This window comes from Caretta caretta, chromosome 16 (genome assembly GCF_965140235.1).
Source record: "Caretta caretta isolate rCarCar2 chromosome 16, rCarCar1.hap1, whole genome shotgun sequence".
Classification (NCBI taxonomy): Eukaryota; Metazoa; Chordata; order Testudines; family Cheloniidae; genus Caretta; species Caretta caretta.
This window is the reverse complement of record NC_134221.1, coordinates 20,480,144-20,495,694: the sequence shown is the minus strand read 5'-3', so window position 1 is coordinate 20,495,694 and position 15,551 is coordinate 20,480,144. Positions and strand designations below refer to the sequence as shown.

The 15,551-nt window shown below is 41.3% G+C and overlaps 1 protein-coding gene across 2 annotated transcripts in view; it reads right to left on the bottom strand.

The window, feature by feature from the left end:
• Positions 1 to 15,551, bottom strand: part of UBAC1 (UBA domain containing 1) — a 53,359-nt gene that overhangs the window by 20,249 nt on the left and 17,559 nt on the right. The window contains exons 6-10 of one of the 2 annotated variants that reach the window (XM_048823222.2): positions 14,052 to 14,160; positions 12,065 to 12,296; positions 8,663 to 8,749; positions 7,658 to 7,796; positions 5,019 to 5,216 (exon numbers count right to left, since the gene is read on the bottom strand). In XM_048823222.2, coding sequence (XP_048679179.1) covers positions 5,101 to 5,216; positions 7,658 to 7,796; positions 8,663 to 8,749; positions 12,065 to 12,296; positions 14,052 to 14,160 — 683 coding nt within the window. In that variant the 3' untranslated portion in view covers positions 5,019 to 5,100. Of the gene's footprint in view, positions 1 to 5,018; positions 5,217 to 7,657; positions 7,797 to 8,662; positions 8,750 to 12,064; positions 12,297 to 14,051; positions 14,161 to 15,551 lie in introns of those variants that run through there. The other variant, XM_075120569.1, reaches the window with a different exon arrangement.

The window sequence follows — 15,551 nt, the reverse complement described above, 5'->3', positions numbered from 1 at the left end:
AAGGTTGGGATGCAAGTGAACAGGACTTTTTAAACCATGTTCATGTAAACGTAATATGCACTGCTTGCTTTTCTTTCATAGGATTTGCCATCCTGACTCAGACTAGTGGCTAAGCTAGTCTGCTAACTAGTCTAACAATGGCCAGCACCAAATGCTTCAGAGGAATAATCTGCCCATAAGTGAAGATGCATTTAGTGGTTGGGTTACGCCCTGAAGCATGAGGATTTATATCCCTTTTAAATTATCTTATCCAACATATCTGTGGATGTAAATGGCCAGCTGTGGATGCAGTTATTCCATCAGCTCTTTATAAAGTCCTAGGAGTAAAGATTAATAACTGATAAAAAATGCCACTCTAATTAGCAGAAAAATGAGGTATTTCCTTTGGATAACACTCTATCTTGTAAATAGTGCTTTTGAACCTCAGACTACTGGGAACAACTTGTGTGCCTGCTCAATAGACAAGATATACTGACACAGTGATAGAATACAATCATCATTTGGTGTTGTGTCCATTTGCACAGTTGCTTCCAATGCAGTAATTCAAAGATTCTCAGCCCATGGATCATGATGCCAGAAGACTGCAACTTGCTCCAACTAAAAAGCATTTGAATAAACACAACCATTTCTCAGATACCAAGAGCCACCTCTAGAAGTCAAGTTTGGCTCCAGGCAAAATGGGGTAAAAGGTTCTGGGGAACAACTGTGACAGACTGCAAGTAGCCAAATGTGGGGAGATGGTCTGGAAACCTAAGAGCTCTTGCAGCCATGCGTTCTTGGACTCCTAGCAGAGTGCAGGTGTATTGACCACTGCACTAGAAACTGCGTGAATTAGCTTTCCACTTCCATCAATACACACAAAGCAGAAGTGTCCTTGGAACTGTGTAAAGGACAACGATGTGCAAAGCTGCTGTGTATTCTTGTGTGACCATTTCCACCATCCTCAAGAGATGGAAGAGGAAACAACGGTGGATTCTTTGGACTTGTCTATTACAGTGGCTCAGAGGAGTCTCATGCTAGCTCGGTCTCACAGGTCTAGACTAACCAACATTTAAGTTGCAAAGTGGCAACTAGCTTCCCCCCCACACCCCAAATACATCCCTTTAAATGCATTCCCTATAGTATAAATATGAAGCCCTGAGAACAAACTTCTATATAGAACATTTCTATTAAAAATATCAAAGCTTTGTGATGACAAAATTATAAGTTACACATATATATATTTAAATAAATAGCTAGCTAGCTTTTAAGAGTCACACATATCAAAAGGTAAGAGATTGTCTATGTCAACTGATGGGGCAAGTATAGACCAAGCATAAGAACAATTATAAGCAGTCAATATTGCAGCAGATAATCCACCTACCTGGCCCATTTCCTCATTTTTCCTTGGTTTTATCTATCTTCCACTTTTTCCCTTGACCTAGTTCCGATGATGCAATAAGACACTTTACAATGAAGCCAGCACCACTGCTAATCTCTTTGCTAACTTTAATCGAGACTTCAGACATGCAAGCACATGGCTCAAACCTGCAAATCCTTACTCACGCAACTACTACTTACTCACACACGTAATCCCATTGATTTTTAAAAAACGTCTACTCCCAAGATTCTTGTGGTTTTGCAGGTTTGAACCCACAATCCTTTCATCATGACACTGCCTGGAACCAGCCCCTTCAAATGCTGAATCCCAGCCTCATTGCCCATGTAGGGATCTTTATGCTTTCAGAATTCTAGAAAGCACAGGAGAATTGCCACAACTGCAACCACAATGGACTTAAAAAGCAATAGTAACCTTGGAGTAGCAACCCATCCAGCTCACAGGACGTGCCACTGGACTTCTAGCTCCCGAGGCGCTGGCAGCACACAGCATGTATTAGTGTCAGACATTCATACTAATGAGCTGAATCAACTGATTCCTTAAGTGGCATTCTAAGTTACATTTGAATTGACATAGTTAAGTACATCTTTATTCATGCCCAAGTCTTGCTGAAAAACATTAAATCCATATAACCTTCCACTAATCCCAGATATTGGCCACTGGAAACTTGTGTTTTCAAAAGTCAAGCAGCATTTAAAAATAAAAAGCCATATGAAAAAACCAAGGCTGGAGGACACTTTATAATGATAACCAGCCTCTCTCCTTCTACACTTACACTGTACAGGAGTAAAGCTCTGAAATAATAGAGTCTAAAACTGCATATCCTCAAACTTTTTAGTTTTTTAAAGATGCAGTATTCCTTTAATCACAAGGTTTCTTATATCATAGTTGCCATATTAATTTTATTAGGAAAGCAGATACACAAGGCATTCTTGCCTTCATTTATTTCAGTTTCTCTACTGCAATTCTATTGAAAGCTATTTTAAAAGATGCGTTGAACCTGTTGCGACAAGACAACAAGTGCAGTTTTGATGTACTTGTGTCACCTAGATAAGCCTGACATAGAAACAAATACACCCTGTTCAGAAACAGACAGTGATGAAACCATACAATCTAACTCAAGTCCATTGCCATGGGGATAATGCAGAGGTATACAAGCAGCAGAACTTACAGTCTAAAAGTGAACCATTCTGCTCCTTGAAAGAGAAGGCTTAAGTATGAAGGATATGTAGATAAAAACAATGTTAGTTCTTTGTGGAATCAGTTTATGAATTATTTTAAAAAAGTGTCTGATCTTACTGCATGAAAGTTAATGGGAGCTTGGGCACGACTTAATGGGAACATGATCAGACCATAAGTTATTACAGGACATGCTGCTGTCTCAACTTGTGTCCAATACATTCAGAACCGCAGTCTGGAACAATTCTTGTTTAGTAAGGAAATCAGTATAATCACATGATGGTGGTTCTACCTAATATTGTCCTGTAGAAACAAGCACTGATTATTTACAAGAACTTGGATGGAAGAGGGAATATCATACATATCAGTGCCTCAAATGCTTAGAACTTCAAGTAATAACATCTTCAGGTAGTAGTTCAAGGAAACCATTGCAAAACAAAAAGCCTGATCGAACGAACAACTGAAATCCTTCAGTATCAGGAAACTTGCTTAAATATTATTCTCAATATTATATCTATAACCCTTACTCACGTGAGTAGTTGCAATGAAATGAAATTTGACTAATTTGAGTAATTACTGTGTTGAAGAATCAGACTCAGATTTTAAAACCAAAACTGCAATTAAGTTTTGAGGATGCCAAGAACGGGTTGAAAGAAAAACAGGGGTGCTGAAAATGGTTACTTTTGGATTTGGAAATCTAAGTGCCTTACAGAAATCTGTTTAAGTGCAATAGACTGTTAATGATATTACAAAAGCCAAAAATAAAACTGGTATAGTACGTAAAGATAAGATCTGAGTGACTGACTTCCCCACCCATCCACATTATGTGAAATTGGCAACTTCTGTGTCTCAGCTGCATATTACTACAGTTCAGATGCCAAGATCAGGCCAAAACTTGTTCTGTGGTTTAGGTCTGAATCTAGATGCCCTCAGTAAGATCACTTTAAAAGGTGACCTACAAAGTTATGCAGAATATCCTCTCACAAAACATATACACACCTTTATGGTGGCTAATGAAAACTTAAAAGGTTTAATTTTCTCAGCATATTTTTTACATTAGAAATCCAGGTCTTGTTTACCCTGTTTTTCATGGCAGACTGTATAGACTAGCGGAGGATTGGTTTATTACACTGCAGACACCAAGCAAGTGAAACTTGATGGAAAAGGGAAATGATTTTTAGTCCAGCTATTTAAAAATTTTATCACCACCCGTGTAACTCAACTGCAGCATAAATAGTTGGAAGAAGAGATCTATGTGCGAGATTCAGCATGTGTACTCCTTTAGTTAGCAGCCTGACAAAACTCACAATACACATCTGAGACCTCCAGCAAGTCTTCCAATAAAGACAAGGGAAGACAAGACTTGAAATTCCTGATATTTCTAAGGTAAAGTACAAGCAGGGGAAAATTCCTTATTTGGAAGAGGGCAATCATTTCAAGTGTGTTTTATACAACAAGCAAGCAAAAACAGGACACAAACCTAAATATTTTTGTATGGATTCTTGTTTCATTGTGCAGGTGACCTTTCAATTAAAAACCAAGCAAGTTAGTAGCTTTTGGCATTGCAAGCAGAGAAAAGGAAGATGCCTGCAAAACAGAACTCCTTTCCTAAAATATACATTCAGAAATGCAAAAGTACATGGAAACATGTCACCTTTCAAACTAAGATATGTTAAAACAGGACAAACCTATGAACTGTAGCACTTGAGAACCAAACTGCTGGAATGACAAATTACATTTTTCTGAAAGGAGATACTGCATCTTTAATCTAGTTGAGTGAAATCTCCTGCAAACACATGAGCCCACAGGATTGGAACAACACTAACGCAGAAAATAAATAGGAAAAAGTAACGCTATTTATTAATTAAAGAAATTCCATCTATGAATTATTCTGTTTAAATTAAAATGTAAGACAGACAAGTCTGGATAAAAACATGTTCTCTCAACATTTGGACTTATTTTAAAAAACAAGTTCCTAAGTGTCAATTTAAAAAGTATTTTGTATTTTGATATAGACATAAATTAACACTGTATAGAGATGAATAGTATGATTATTATCCTATGATAGTGGTCAGTGACCTTTTGTAAACACTAGCCAGATGCTGCTATAACCACTGGCTAGTAAAACTGCTGTCATAGGCCTTTTGAGCAAGAAGATCGAAACATGAGGCAATGTCATCATATTACTTTCTCGGTCAATCAGATGCTTAGTTGTGTTACAAAGCTTTTTCCTGTATTTGGATATATATTTCATTTTCAACCTACCATCTGAAAGCAAAAAAACCCCCAGAACAAGTCTTCAAACCTCTTCCACTAAATCCACAAGGCTATTAACTTCAGGATGGCCATAACTACACACACTCTTATTTGAGAGGTGCCTACCCAAACAACAAAAAGCTATTTTGCTTCCTCTGCTACCTTCTTCCCTCAGACCCCCCTTCATTCCCCCCCCCCCCCCGCCCCCAAAAATCTATGTTCCTTCTTGTTCAGGAAACATGAAGCTAGAGACAGCAAGAAGTGGCACAGTGGATCGGCATTCCCCTCTACGTGCGGTTCAGCGTCTGAAAGATTCGAGAGATCTGTAGCATGACAGGTCCCGTCTCTGGATCGTTCATCCACTGAGTGCTGTTTAAGGGGTTTTCAAGCATATCTTCAAAGGCTGCCAAGAAAAGGAGGTGGCAACACTCAGTTCATGATGTTTTATTTGGCAAATATTGGGTATTTTGGATGTTTTACAAAATAAAAAGTTAGTTTAAATTGCAGTAGGAATCATGACTTGCTTTGATCACCACAACTCCATCAGGACAGATCTTGGGAGGCCAGAGCCACCCACGCAGAGGCCTTCCCCCCACCACCAAGCTCCCTGGCAACACAACTCCATTGGAGCGGCACTGCCGGCGACTCCTCCTGGCTGTGACTATTGGGGGTGATGAGAAGGAGGTAGTACAAAAGCCAGCTGTGTTATGTTCTACCTAGGTACTCCTATGGTGCCCATCACCACAGTACCTCAACGCCTCCAGCAATGAGTTTACTCTCTCAACACCCCTGTGAGGTAAAGCATTATCCCCATTTTACAGGGGGTGAAACTAAGGCACAGATGCATGCCCCTAGGTCGCCCATGGCAGAGCCAGGAAGTGAACTATAATCTCCCGATTCCCACTCAAGTGCCTTGGCCACAAGACAATCCTTCCTTCCTGGAAAAATTCTCTGGGGCTAGAGAGGGAATAATGTATATTATCCCACCAGCCAGCAAGCTCCTTCCTCCACCAGCCTAATCACTGCCCTCTCACCTTGGACTGGAGTCAAGGGCATGCATGATGCCATGGAGACAGCAGACCCCAACTTCCATGGTGTGTGCAGGTAGAAGGGTCCCCTCCATTTGCAGATTTTGGAAGGAAGGATGACCTAGGCCCAAATGGCTAAAAATAGTTCTCTTTACCTGTGTCAAATAACCCCTCTATCCCAAGATTATTCCACTTATTTACTTTTGACTGAACTTATTTTGCATTTCACTCAGCTTGGATGATGCACAGAAAAGTCAGTGCCACTGTGTGGTTCTCATGCACTAGTACATTGCTGCAAGATTTGGGTTGCAAACACAGCAGGAAACAAGAACATTTGAGCCAACAGTTTACAGATGCTTGGGACATTTGGAACTTACTCACTGGCCACACACACACACACACACACACACACAAAGTCTGACCTTTTCAGAAGTCACCTAAAGGTCAGTGTAACAATTTACATAACAGAGTCTGGCAAACTCTGGCATAGAGGTTAATGATCCAATTTTCCAAAGGTGATAAGCACCTACAACTCCCAATAAAGTCAACGAGAGCTGTAGGTACTCAACACCTCTGAATGCCACACTATAAATACTTTGCTAAGGTTACAAAGTAGGTCTCTGGCAGAACTGAGAATAAAATATAGCTCTCATGCTTCGACCACTAGACCTCCTCTTTTGGGGAGAAGCGAGAGATTAAAAATATATTGAACTAAAGGACTTTTGATCATCTTTTTCATAACTAGGAATTTTCTAATTCAATGCAAATATTCATGTTAAAATGCATGACACTGGCAATAAGCCGAGGTATCATTAGCAACAGTACATGCTCTGATGCTCATCCAAGCGTTATACATGTGTACAATGACATTTCATTTTCTATTTTTATATCCTGCGCTGCAGCATGGAACCTTCCTCTGAAACGAAGATGCCACTTGTTTAGAAATCAGGGTGGGCAGGTTCTGCTCCTGCATTATTTAAAACCCACAAAACTTCACAGTAAATGTAAGTGTTCAAAAGATCTACTGCAAAGGAATTCATATGCAATGTATGTTTTAAAACATGCCTTTAACCACTGAGGCCAAAGATTAAGCACGTTTATATATTGCAGAAACGCCAAATTTCTCCCTACTAAATATCTCCCTGTGCACAGTTTCCTCAGAGTGACCCATCAACCACAGATTTACATTTCAGTCTTTTTTGGACTCATTAGTGATGCGGCTTTCCCAGCCACAGATGCTTTTTGACTGAGAAAACACAGATGCTCTACAGGGCAAACCTCCAAAAAGGGTGAAGCATGTGTCCATAGCTGTTATTTCAGCCTTGGCAGGACACACACAGAAGTCCTTAGCTGGCAGCTTTCAGTTCAGTTAAACTCAGCCAATCACTGCCCTCTGAGTAATAAGCAGACTTCAATCAATAGTGAGCTGTACTACAGCATGCATTCTCTTCCACACTTTTTTTGCAGCTAAGGACCCCAGGATACCAAGCAGAGATCTACATTTTCCCTGCCAAACTCTGGCCAAGTTGAGTGCAACAAGTCTCCTAGATCCACACGGATACTCTAGCCAGTAGCCATGACGTTCTAGATGGTTGCAGGTTGAAACCATTGCCCTGGAGATTCAGTGTCATATCTGTGACGGCCCCATGATTGTTCCAAGCCCCTGCTGCCCACATGGCATCATACGCAGCACTACAAAGCAAGCCGTCAGGCTGCCCCCTCCCCGTTTATTCCCTTAGCTTTACTCAGAGTATTTTCTGATAGTCAGCAACTGTGCAGGCAAGGCTTCTTTGTCAGAAGCCAGGACAGTACTTACCTAACAGCGTTTTAGGGTTCGTTAGCCCTAACTGTACCACTGGGTTTTCCAGGATGGCTTGGAAGAGAGGGCTAGTGGTGTCAATTCCCTTATCCAAATCCTCTGGAGATGGCTGTCTGTCTCCCAGCAGCCATTCACACTGTAAAAGTCACCAGGCATGACAAGTTTATAATTAGTTCCATTAAAACGCAAGCTCATGAGACTTCAATCCCGCATGTAAGTAAGGCACAAGATAGAACATCCTAGACAAAGTTTATCATCCCTGCATGCAATTTGAAGACTAAACCATGTAATACATTAACTACTATTCACTTAAGTCCTGCTCTAGGTCAACTGCAAGGCTCCCATTACTCCAGCGGGAGCTGGACTAGAGCCTGATACAGCAATAAAAGTGATTTCTAGCTTTCAAACCCACATGAGGTGACATTCTATATATCACACTGGAAATCTACAGCTTGCTCCAGGACTGTCCTCCTCCTACCCAAGAACTGGCCAGGATTCCTGAATCCAAAGCTGGAGGGCAGGCTCACTGATCTAAGTGCCAGAAGCACATCTCAAAATCCCAACAAGGTCAGCTCAGCCCTTTTTCCTTCAGGAGAGGATAAAATGAGCATTCCTCTGTATGCATGCGTGTGTGGTCCTTCAGAAGAGAACCTCAAAAACCAATTTCATGTCCCTGGCCAAAGTTCTCCATCTCAACATTTCCACTCTGCAAGTAGTTCTCTCAACATTGTGCAGGATGCTGGTTGACTGCCACTCTCCAGCCCAGAAGTGACTGCTTTCCAGTGGTGTACGTAGCTAGTTTCAAAGATGCACAATATTTAATCATGTTTGTTTCAACTCCAATAACTGCTAGGGCTGGAATACAAAGAGCAAGACCATGTAACATGAGGCTAGTTTGAATTAAAAATATGACCAAGCGCCATCCAGTTCAGCGATCAAGAATTCTCAATTGAGCAAATGATCATCATAGCAATTAGGAATAAAACAACAGAGGATACTCACAGCTGCGTTTTGCTGGTTGTTGTTTACTCTTAGTGCATCTATCACTTCTTTTTCATCAAAGCCCATCTCCATCAAGGCAATGACAGCCTAAATCAGAAACACACAGCTTATTACACACAGCATTTAGCTTGGTCCATGGCAGCTACAACACACACAAGGAATGAATCGTATCCCTTCTTCTGGAGAAAAGCTTTTCCTTCTCCACATACAGCAAAGGAGCAGAAGGCGATGGTCCCGGTTTTAAGAATCCTGACAGGCTTTATTAAGTCAGATTCTCCTCACTAGAGGAGCCAATGGGATTTTCTGTGTAACTGAGAGGAGAATATAGCAGAATATATTCCCTTTCGACTATTTTTTTTTCTAAAAGGCTTTTATTGGGTGCAAACTGTTGGCTAGCAGAGATTCAAGAGATTTTAAAGGTCTACCAACAGGCTACAAGTAGCTTGTTTCCAATGCAATGGCACAACCAGGCCCTGATCTATGACTGAGTCCTTAGACAGTACTGTAATACAAGGAATAATAAAATAGCAGCAGCCAAATCCTGCTTCTATTAAAATAAGGAGCAGGACTTGGCTCTAAAAAAGCAGGATAGGATGGGTAGTAGGAACTCCCATATCTAACACACATTCCTTCTGCGACCATGAGCAATTCACTCATCTCCATTGCCTCTGTCTTCCCTCCCGCTCATCAGTCAGAGCGCTCAGACTTACCTATCTCACTAGCACACTGTGAGGAAAAATGTTTGCAGAGCTATTTGAAGATTAAGAGTACTAAGTATTACTGCACTGTTCCAACGCACAGGTGAAAGAGAAATGATTGAATGATCCCTTGTTATAATATTGTTCCACGTCAATATCCTTGGGACTCAGAGAGGAAACAGATTACTCTCACCAGAAGCCTCTCTTTTTGCTGGTAATCTGGCAGTCTCCACCCTGCACCTACTACTTACACGGAACATCTGGGCAAACACAGCAGCACCAATGTAAAATTATATATAAGGAAATGCAGCCCCCAGCATGCAAGAGGTGAACTTCTCCATACCTAGCTCCTACACATCAAACAAGCACTGGAAGAACTAGTTCTTTTCCTTTTCTTACTCTTCTCTGGTCATACACCTTAGCTGCTTGTATCAGGATGTGTTCATATCAGAATGCCTTCTTTTTAAATGAGCGTTAGGTGTTCAATTACAGTACATGTGCCATTTGCAGGCTGTGGCACTAATTTTAGATTGGGCAATGTGACATTTAGGAGAGGGTTGTGATGGGTCAGAAGCCAGGATAGAGAGTCTCTTAAGAAGTAGGTTAAAGTCTAAACCACATGTCAAATGGGACAGTTTGCTTTAAGTCTCACATCCACATTTGAAAGTAACTTGTTTTGTACTGAAGGACAGAAGTTACTTGCTTTGAATCAACTTACTTCCATTCCCCCTTTACCACTATGCATTTGTAGGGGTAGATTTTGCTCTCAGTTACACAGGGTCAAACCAGGTTGATTTCAGTGAGGGTTCCAGCTGCGTAACTAAGCAGCATTTGGTTGTAGCCCACGGTTTCCTTCAGGTTCAACACACTCCTTGGAATAAGGACAAGGAAGGCTGCTGTTTGCATCAGTCATTTCTAATATCCCATCGTACTCCTCTTCAGATATTTTGGTTTCCATTTCTGTATCTAGAGATGGGATAGTTTTATTCCTGTTTCCTATTTGTATGCAACTCAAAAAGTAGAAATGTACTTACATCTATTGGGAACAGCTATCTTAGGAAACCCAGCCACCATCTAGTCTGCCCTAGGCAAAAGGAACCCAGGATTCTATCCAAAGGATAGAAACCTGGCTCCACACAGGGAAAAACTCCCATTAACTTCAGTGGTGCCAGGATTTCACTCCTGTGGTTAAGGGGCTTCCTTTATTAACTGTTCTTACAAGGCCAAATACTCCAGATGTTATGGTGCTACACAAATAATGATTCCTAAACATTGATCTGGAACTAGTCCACTTTCCATCACTACGTTATTTCATTGCAATGTAGGCAAATTGAGACTTCATGTACAGGTGACCTTCCTCATGGCACAGAAAGAAAACAATTTACAAACAAACAAATTGGATCCAGGTTATTTAGTGATTAGGACATTAAACGGTAGGCACAGTTGAAATATAGATTGGCAAGACAAGTGTATTCAGCTTGGTCTTTTTAAGAAGGTTAACTGCCTGTAATACTCATGATTTAGATTAGACGACTAAACAGCAGAATGAAAAAGGTAAGAAATGAGCAAGCAGAATCTGAAATGTGTTGTGAAATATTAGAGAGGAGGCAAGACCCAAGGGAACAACTGCAGATTTTTTAAAGGGAAGCAGAAAGTAGAGTTTGTAAGCCAAATTCTGTTCTTAACTACACTGGTGTGAATCTAGGAGTTCACTGAAGTTCCTCTGAAATTTCCACTGGTGCAACAGAGTGGAATTTAGTGTTTGGAAATGCAGCCATGCAAGTTATGAGAACACAGCCATGATCTGGTATGGAGCCAGATAACTGGAATGCTGGGGATGGGAGACAGGATTTTAAAACTTGTACTTTATACTCCCTATCCAAGGCTTGTGGTTTTCTGGCAATAACACACATGCTGTCATGTGCATTTGCAAGTTCTAGTAATTAGATTTAGTCCTGGTGCGCACTAAATATTTAGAACTGTGTATCTGAATATTTTAAAAGGTCTTTTTCAGACCTAAGTAATTTTACTCATGTCTTAATATTAGCTATTAAGTTGTTGATGAATCTTGTCAAAGTCTCAGGAAATCTTCAGTGGTAAAAGCAGATCTATCTTGAATTCTAAACAGCACCTCCTGGTTGTTCTGAACAGGGATACATTTTCTATGCAAGGTATTTATAACTGTTCAGATAAACAGCTTGAAAAGATGCTTCACTGTCACTTCTGCAAACTCTTCAAGATTCAGTTTAAATGCTCTTTTGTACCCTTCTATGGTAAGAGTCCTCAGGGCACCATAATTAATACCCTATGGTGCTTCTTCACCAATACACACAACTGCATTATTTCCACTGGCTTTAGTGGTGGAAGCAAGTCATGATTACAAAAGGCTACGTCAAGAGATTAGCCCCAACACTAGGGCAGACCTAACAACACTGGTAATTTAGATGCACCTGCATTAGAGACTGTAGCATGTAGGTACTGGGTGGTAGTACTCTTAAATATTTTAAGAGTCCTCTAATGGTCCTCAACATCTTCTGTGTTTAAAAGCCTCCAGAACCCTCCCGGAGCAGCAGTGTATTTAGGTATCCAGACCTTACATGTTGCATATAGTTAGCAAACATCGTTATTTGGAGCCCACTGTGTCCCCGTGGTTTCCTTCATATTACATTTGTTGTGTAAAGAGTAAAAGACAGACAAGACATACTCGTGGGTCCGGACGAAATTCTCTTTTCCTGCGGATCTTCTTGAATATTTCCGTCAGCTCATCCTTGGGCTCTTCCCCACCAGCTTCCAAACTAGGACCAGCAATTGCTCCAGCAGAGGAAGCACCCACTTCAGAGACAGCTTCTAATGAGGTTTGACCTGGAAGCGGTGCGTCAACCGTGGGGTCATCTGCGTGTTCTATCAACCACTCCATTGCTTGCGTCACTGACATACTGAGACACAAAGTTAATGGAAACGATTATGGGGAGTCATCAAAGCTCAACAGGTATGTTCTACTCTGCAGCTCAGAGCGAGCCTCTGAGCCAAGCTAGACAGACTCCCACTAGCTTAACAGTAAAAAGAAAAGGAGGACTTGTGGCACCTTAGAGACTAACCAATTTATTTGAGCATGAGCTTTCGTGAGCTACAGCTCACTTCATCGGTGTTGACACTGTGGCTCCAGCAGAGACACTGGCTAGCCACCTGAGCTCAGATCAGGGGATCAGTTGGGCTTGAGAGCCCGAGCTGCAACGTCTACGCTCAAGCCGATGGAGTCTGGGAGGCTTACTCCCAGCTGCAGGGTAGACAGACGTCAGTGAGTAAATCATCACCTCACACAGGTTTGGCTTTTGTTCCTAGGACTTTCATCATCACTAGCTAGTTTGTATCAGAGGTCACGAAATACAAATTTGCTTCCTTTAAGCTTTCTTTGTGCTTGGTTATAAAATAACTTTGGTGCAACATCTCAGACTTGATGTTCCTGAAATACCACAGACACCACAAACTGATTTCTCCTGAGCTAATAGTGAAAAGAGAGGAGAGGTGGAGATAGAGGAAAGCCAAGGTTCAAGATGAGCTGAACTAGCAATCTAGCATTTTTAAACAGGCTTTTGAGGGCATCGCCTGCTCTCCAGAACCTCAGCTTCATTTCAACATAGAAAGTCACTCTTCCCCTTACAAGTCAGAAGAAACTCTCACTTTGCAATTTTTGGGTGAATTAACAATGTGATGTCTGCCCAAGTTTCCACGGAACCTGAAACCATAGTCTAGAGAGGTGAACTGCCCCTGTTCATCTCTCTGGAGTGTTAATTCAGATACCCAGTGACTATCATTGAAAATGTCAACATTGGGAACTGTTTCACTGTCAATCAAAGCATGAAAATAAGGAGAGGAACAAGCACATCACATGTACACAATTTATCATGAGTGACAGCTCATTTTGGTACGAGGACTGGATGCTGCTTGGGTGAGCATCACCCCTTCTTTCCCCCACACTTATCCTTGGAGCCCAAAAGAGCATCTGAGCCCCACCAAGCAGCGCCTATGAGCATTTGAACTCCACTGAAAAGACGCCAAACTCAAGAAGATCACTGTGATCATATTTTGAACCTCTGCATAATCTGCTGTGTCATGTCATTTTGGTATCTGACATAGGTGAAGCTTGGGATAGTAACAGCATATCACTCCCCGATTTGTGCCCTGGGGAAAGCAGAGAAAGGAAAAATCCAGAGATGGGATTGGCATAACCACACAAGTAATTTTATAACCAAAGAAGAAAAGAACAGCCCTTGATATCACTGTTTGGATGTGGGGACAGAAATGAATAATTTAAAATGGTTTTAGAAGTCAGTGTGAAACGTTTCTTCTGCAGTTTAAGGATTGGGTCTGTTTTTCTCTTTTCTTTTTTTAAATTGAGAGCGTGAATTTAATACTCATGAATGATGCCAAATATACAGACCTCCATTTATTCTCAGAACAAGTCCAGCACAGTCAGCAGCAGAGTAAGGTTCTCTCACTTGACACCCTCTTTGCCCCCGGATGGACCTCTACCCTGAGCAGGGTTGTTCCCTGTGCTAGTGCTTTGTATCGCCTTGGTTTAGGTGCTCCAAGAGGCGGTTTACAGCAAATGCATTATTATCCAAATAATTATGTGCACCAATTATCTCAGTAATTAGCAATCCTGTATGCTGGGTGCTGCGTATACTCACTGGTTTAAACGAAGGGCTTTGACAGCTCGGCTCTCTGGAAACCCCATTTCTGTAAGCTGGCGCAGGGCTATTTCATCCACTCTGTCTTCCTCATCCTCATCCAACATGGCTACAGAAAAAAAAACAAATTCAGGTTAGTATTTCAAGCCAAAATAAGTCCCTGCTCCATCTGGAAAGATATCTGCTAAGTTTGAATCCTTAGTCTTCCCTTTCCCACCCTAACAAATCAGAAGGGGAGAGAGAAAAACCTATAAAGTCTTTTAGTTCAACCCCATTAGCTCAGCTAACGCTGGATTGTTCCCAGGGCTTTGTCAAGAACAGTGTTCAACATCTCAAATGATGGGGCGTGGGTTTCCTCACTACCCTTAACATTCTATTCCACTCGGGACTGAGCTTTCAAGCATTTAGACATGAGCAGTCCTTATGCAAACAAGCAGTGCTGCAGACTTCTATGAAACACATTAAAGAATTATTTGAGAGAGAGAGAGAGAGAACGAGAACTGTGGTGGGATCAGGCCCTAATAAATCCCAGAGTCAGGAAGTTTTCCATTATATTCACCCTACTTTTTCCCTTTTCTCCATTTAATCCTAACTCTTAGGGTAGGTCTACACAAAAAAAAAGGGTTTTCTTAATTTGAGTTAAAATAGCCCTGAAGACATGGCAACTTAGGTTAGCAGTTTGAGTTCAACCCTACGGTCCCCTATAGCCTTTACCTCTAGCTGCTAACCCAAGTTAAAAGACAAGTTACCGAGTCTTCACTGCTATTTAACCCCAGTAAGCTAACGCAGGTTAGCCAACTGGAGTTAAGAACATACTTTTGTTTTTGTTTTTTTGCAGTGTAGACATACCTTTTAGTGCCCTACACCCTAAACCATTCCTCACCATCCCTAGAGCTGCAGTTTGAGTGAAGTTTTCCAGTAGTTATACTAGGAATAATTTTACATTTACATGGTACCTCTCATCCCAAAGTGCTTTTCAAACAAAAACCAATACATCAGGGATGAAATCCTCCCCAATTCAATTCAATGAGAATTCTGCTATTGACTTCAATGGGATCTGGGTTTCAGCCCAGGAATGCTTCCCCTGACACTGAAGCGTACACACATGGAGTGGAAGTTAACAGCTTTTTTATAGCCTATAGCAACCCTATGCAATCGATGACAAATACTGCACCCAACTGAAACCAAATGGCGTGTTAAGGAGGTCAAATGTTATTTAAGTGGAATCTGGCAAGACATCATGGCCTATGACCCCTGCTCTTGTGAAAAATGCCATAAGGTCTCTAGTGATCATGAGTTGTCAAGACCTTGGCTATGGTCATGTCTCATTGAAAATATGCCACATCCTGCTGCTCTGTGTCCCCTAAAGTATGGGTAGGGCCCTACCAAACTCTCAGTCCATTTTGGTCAATTTCACAGTCATAGGTTTTTAAAAAATCGTACATTTCACAGTTTCAGATATTTAAATCTGAAACTTCACAGTGTTATAACCGGGGGCCC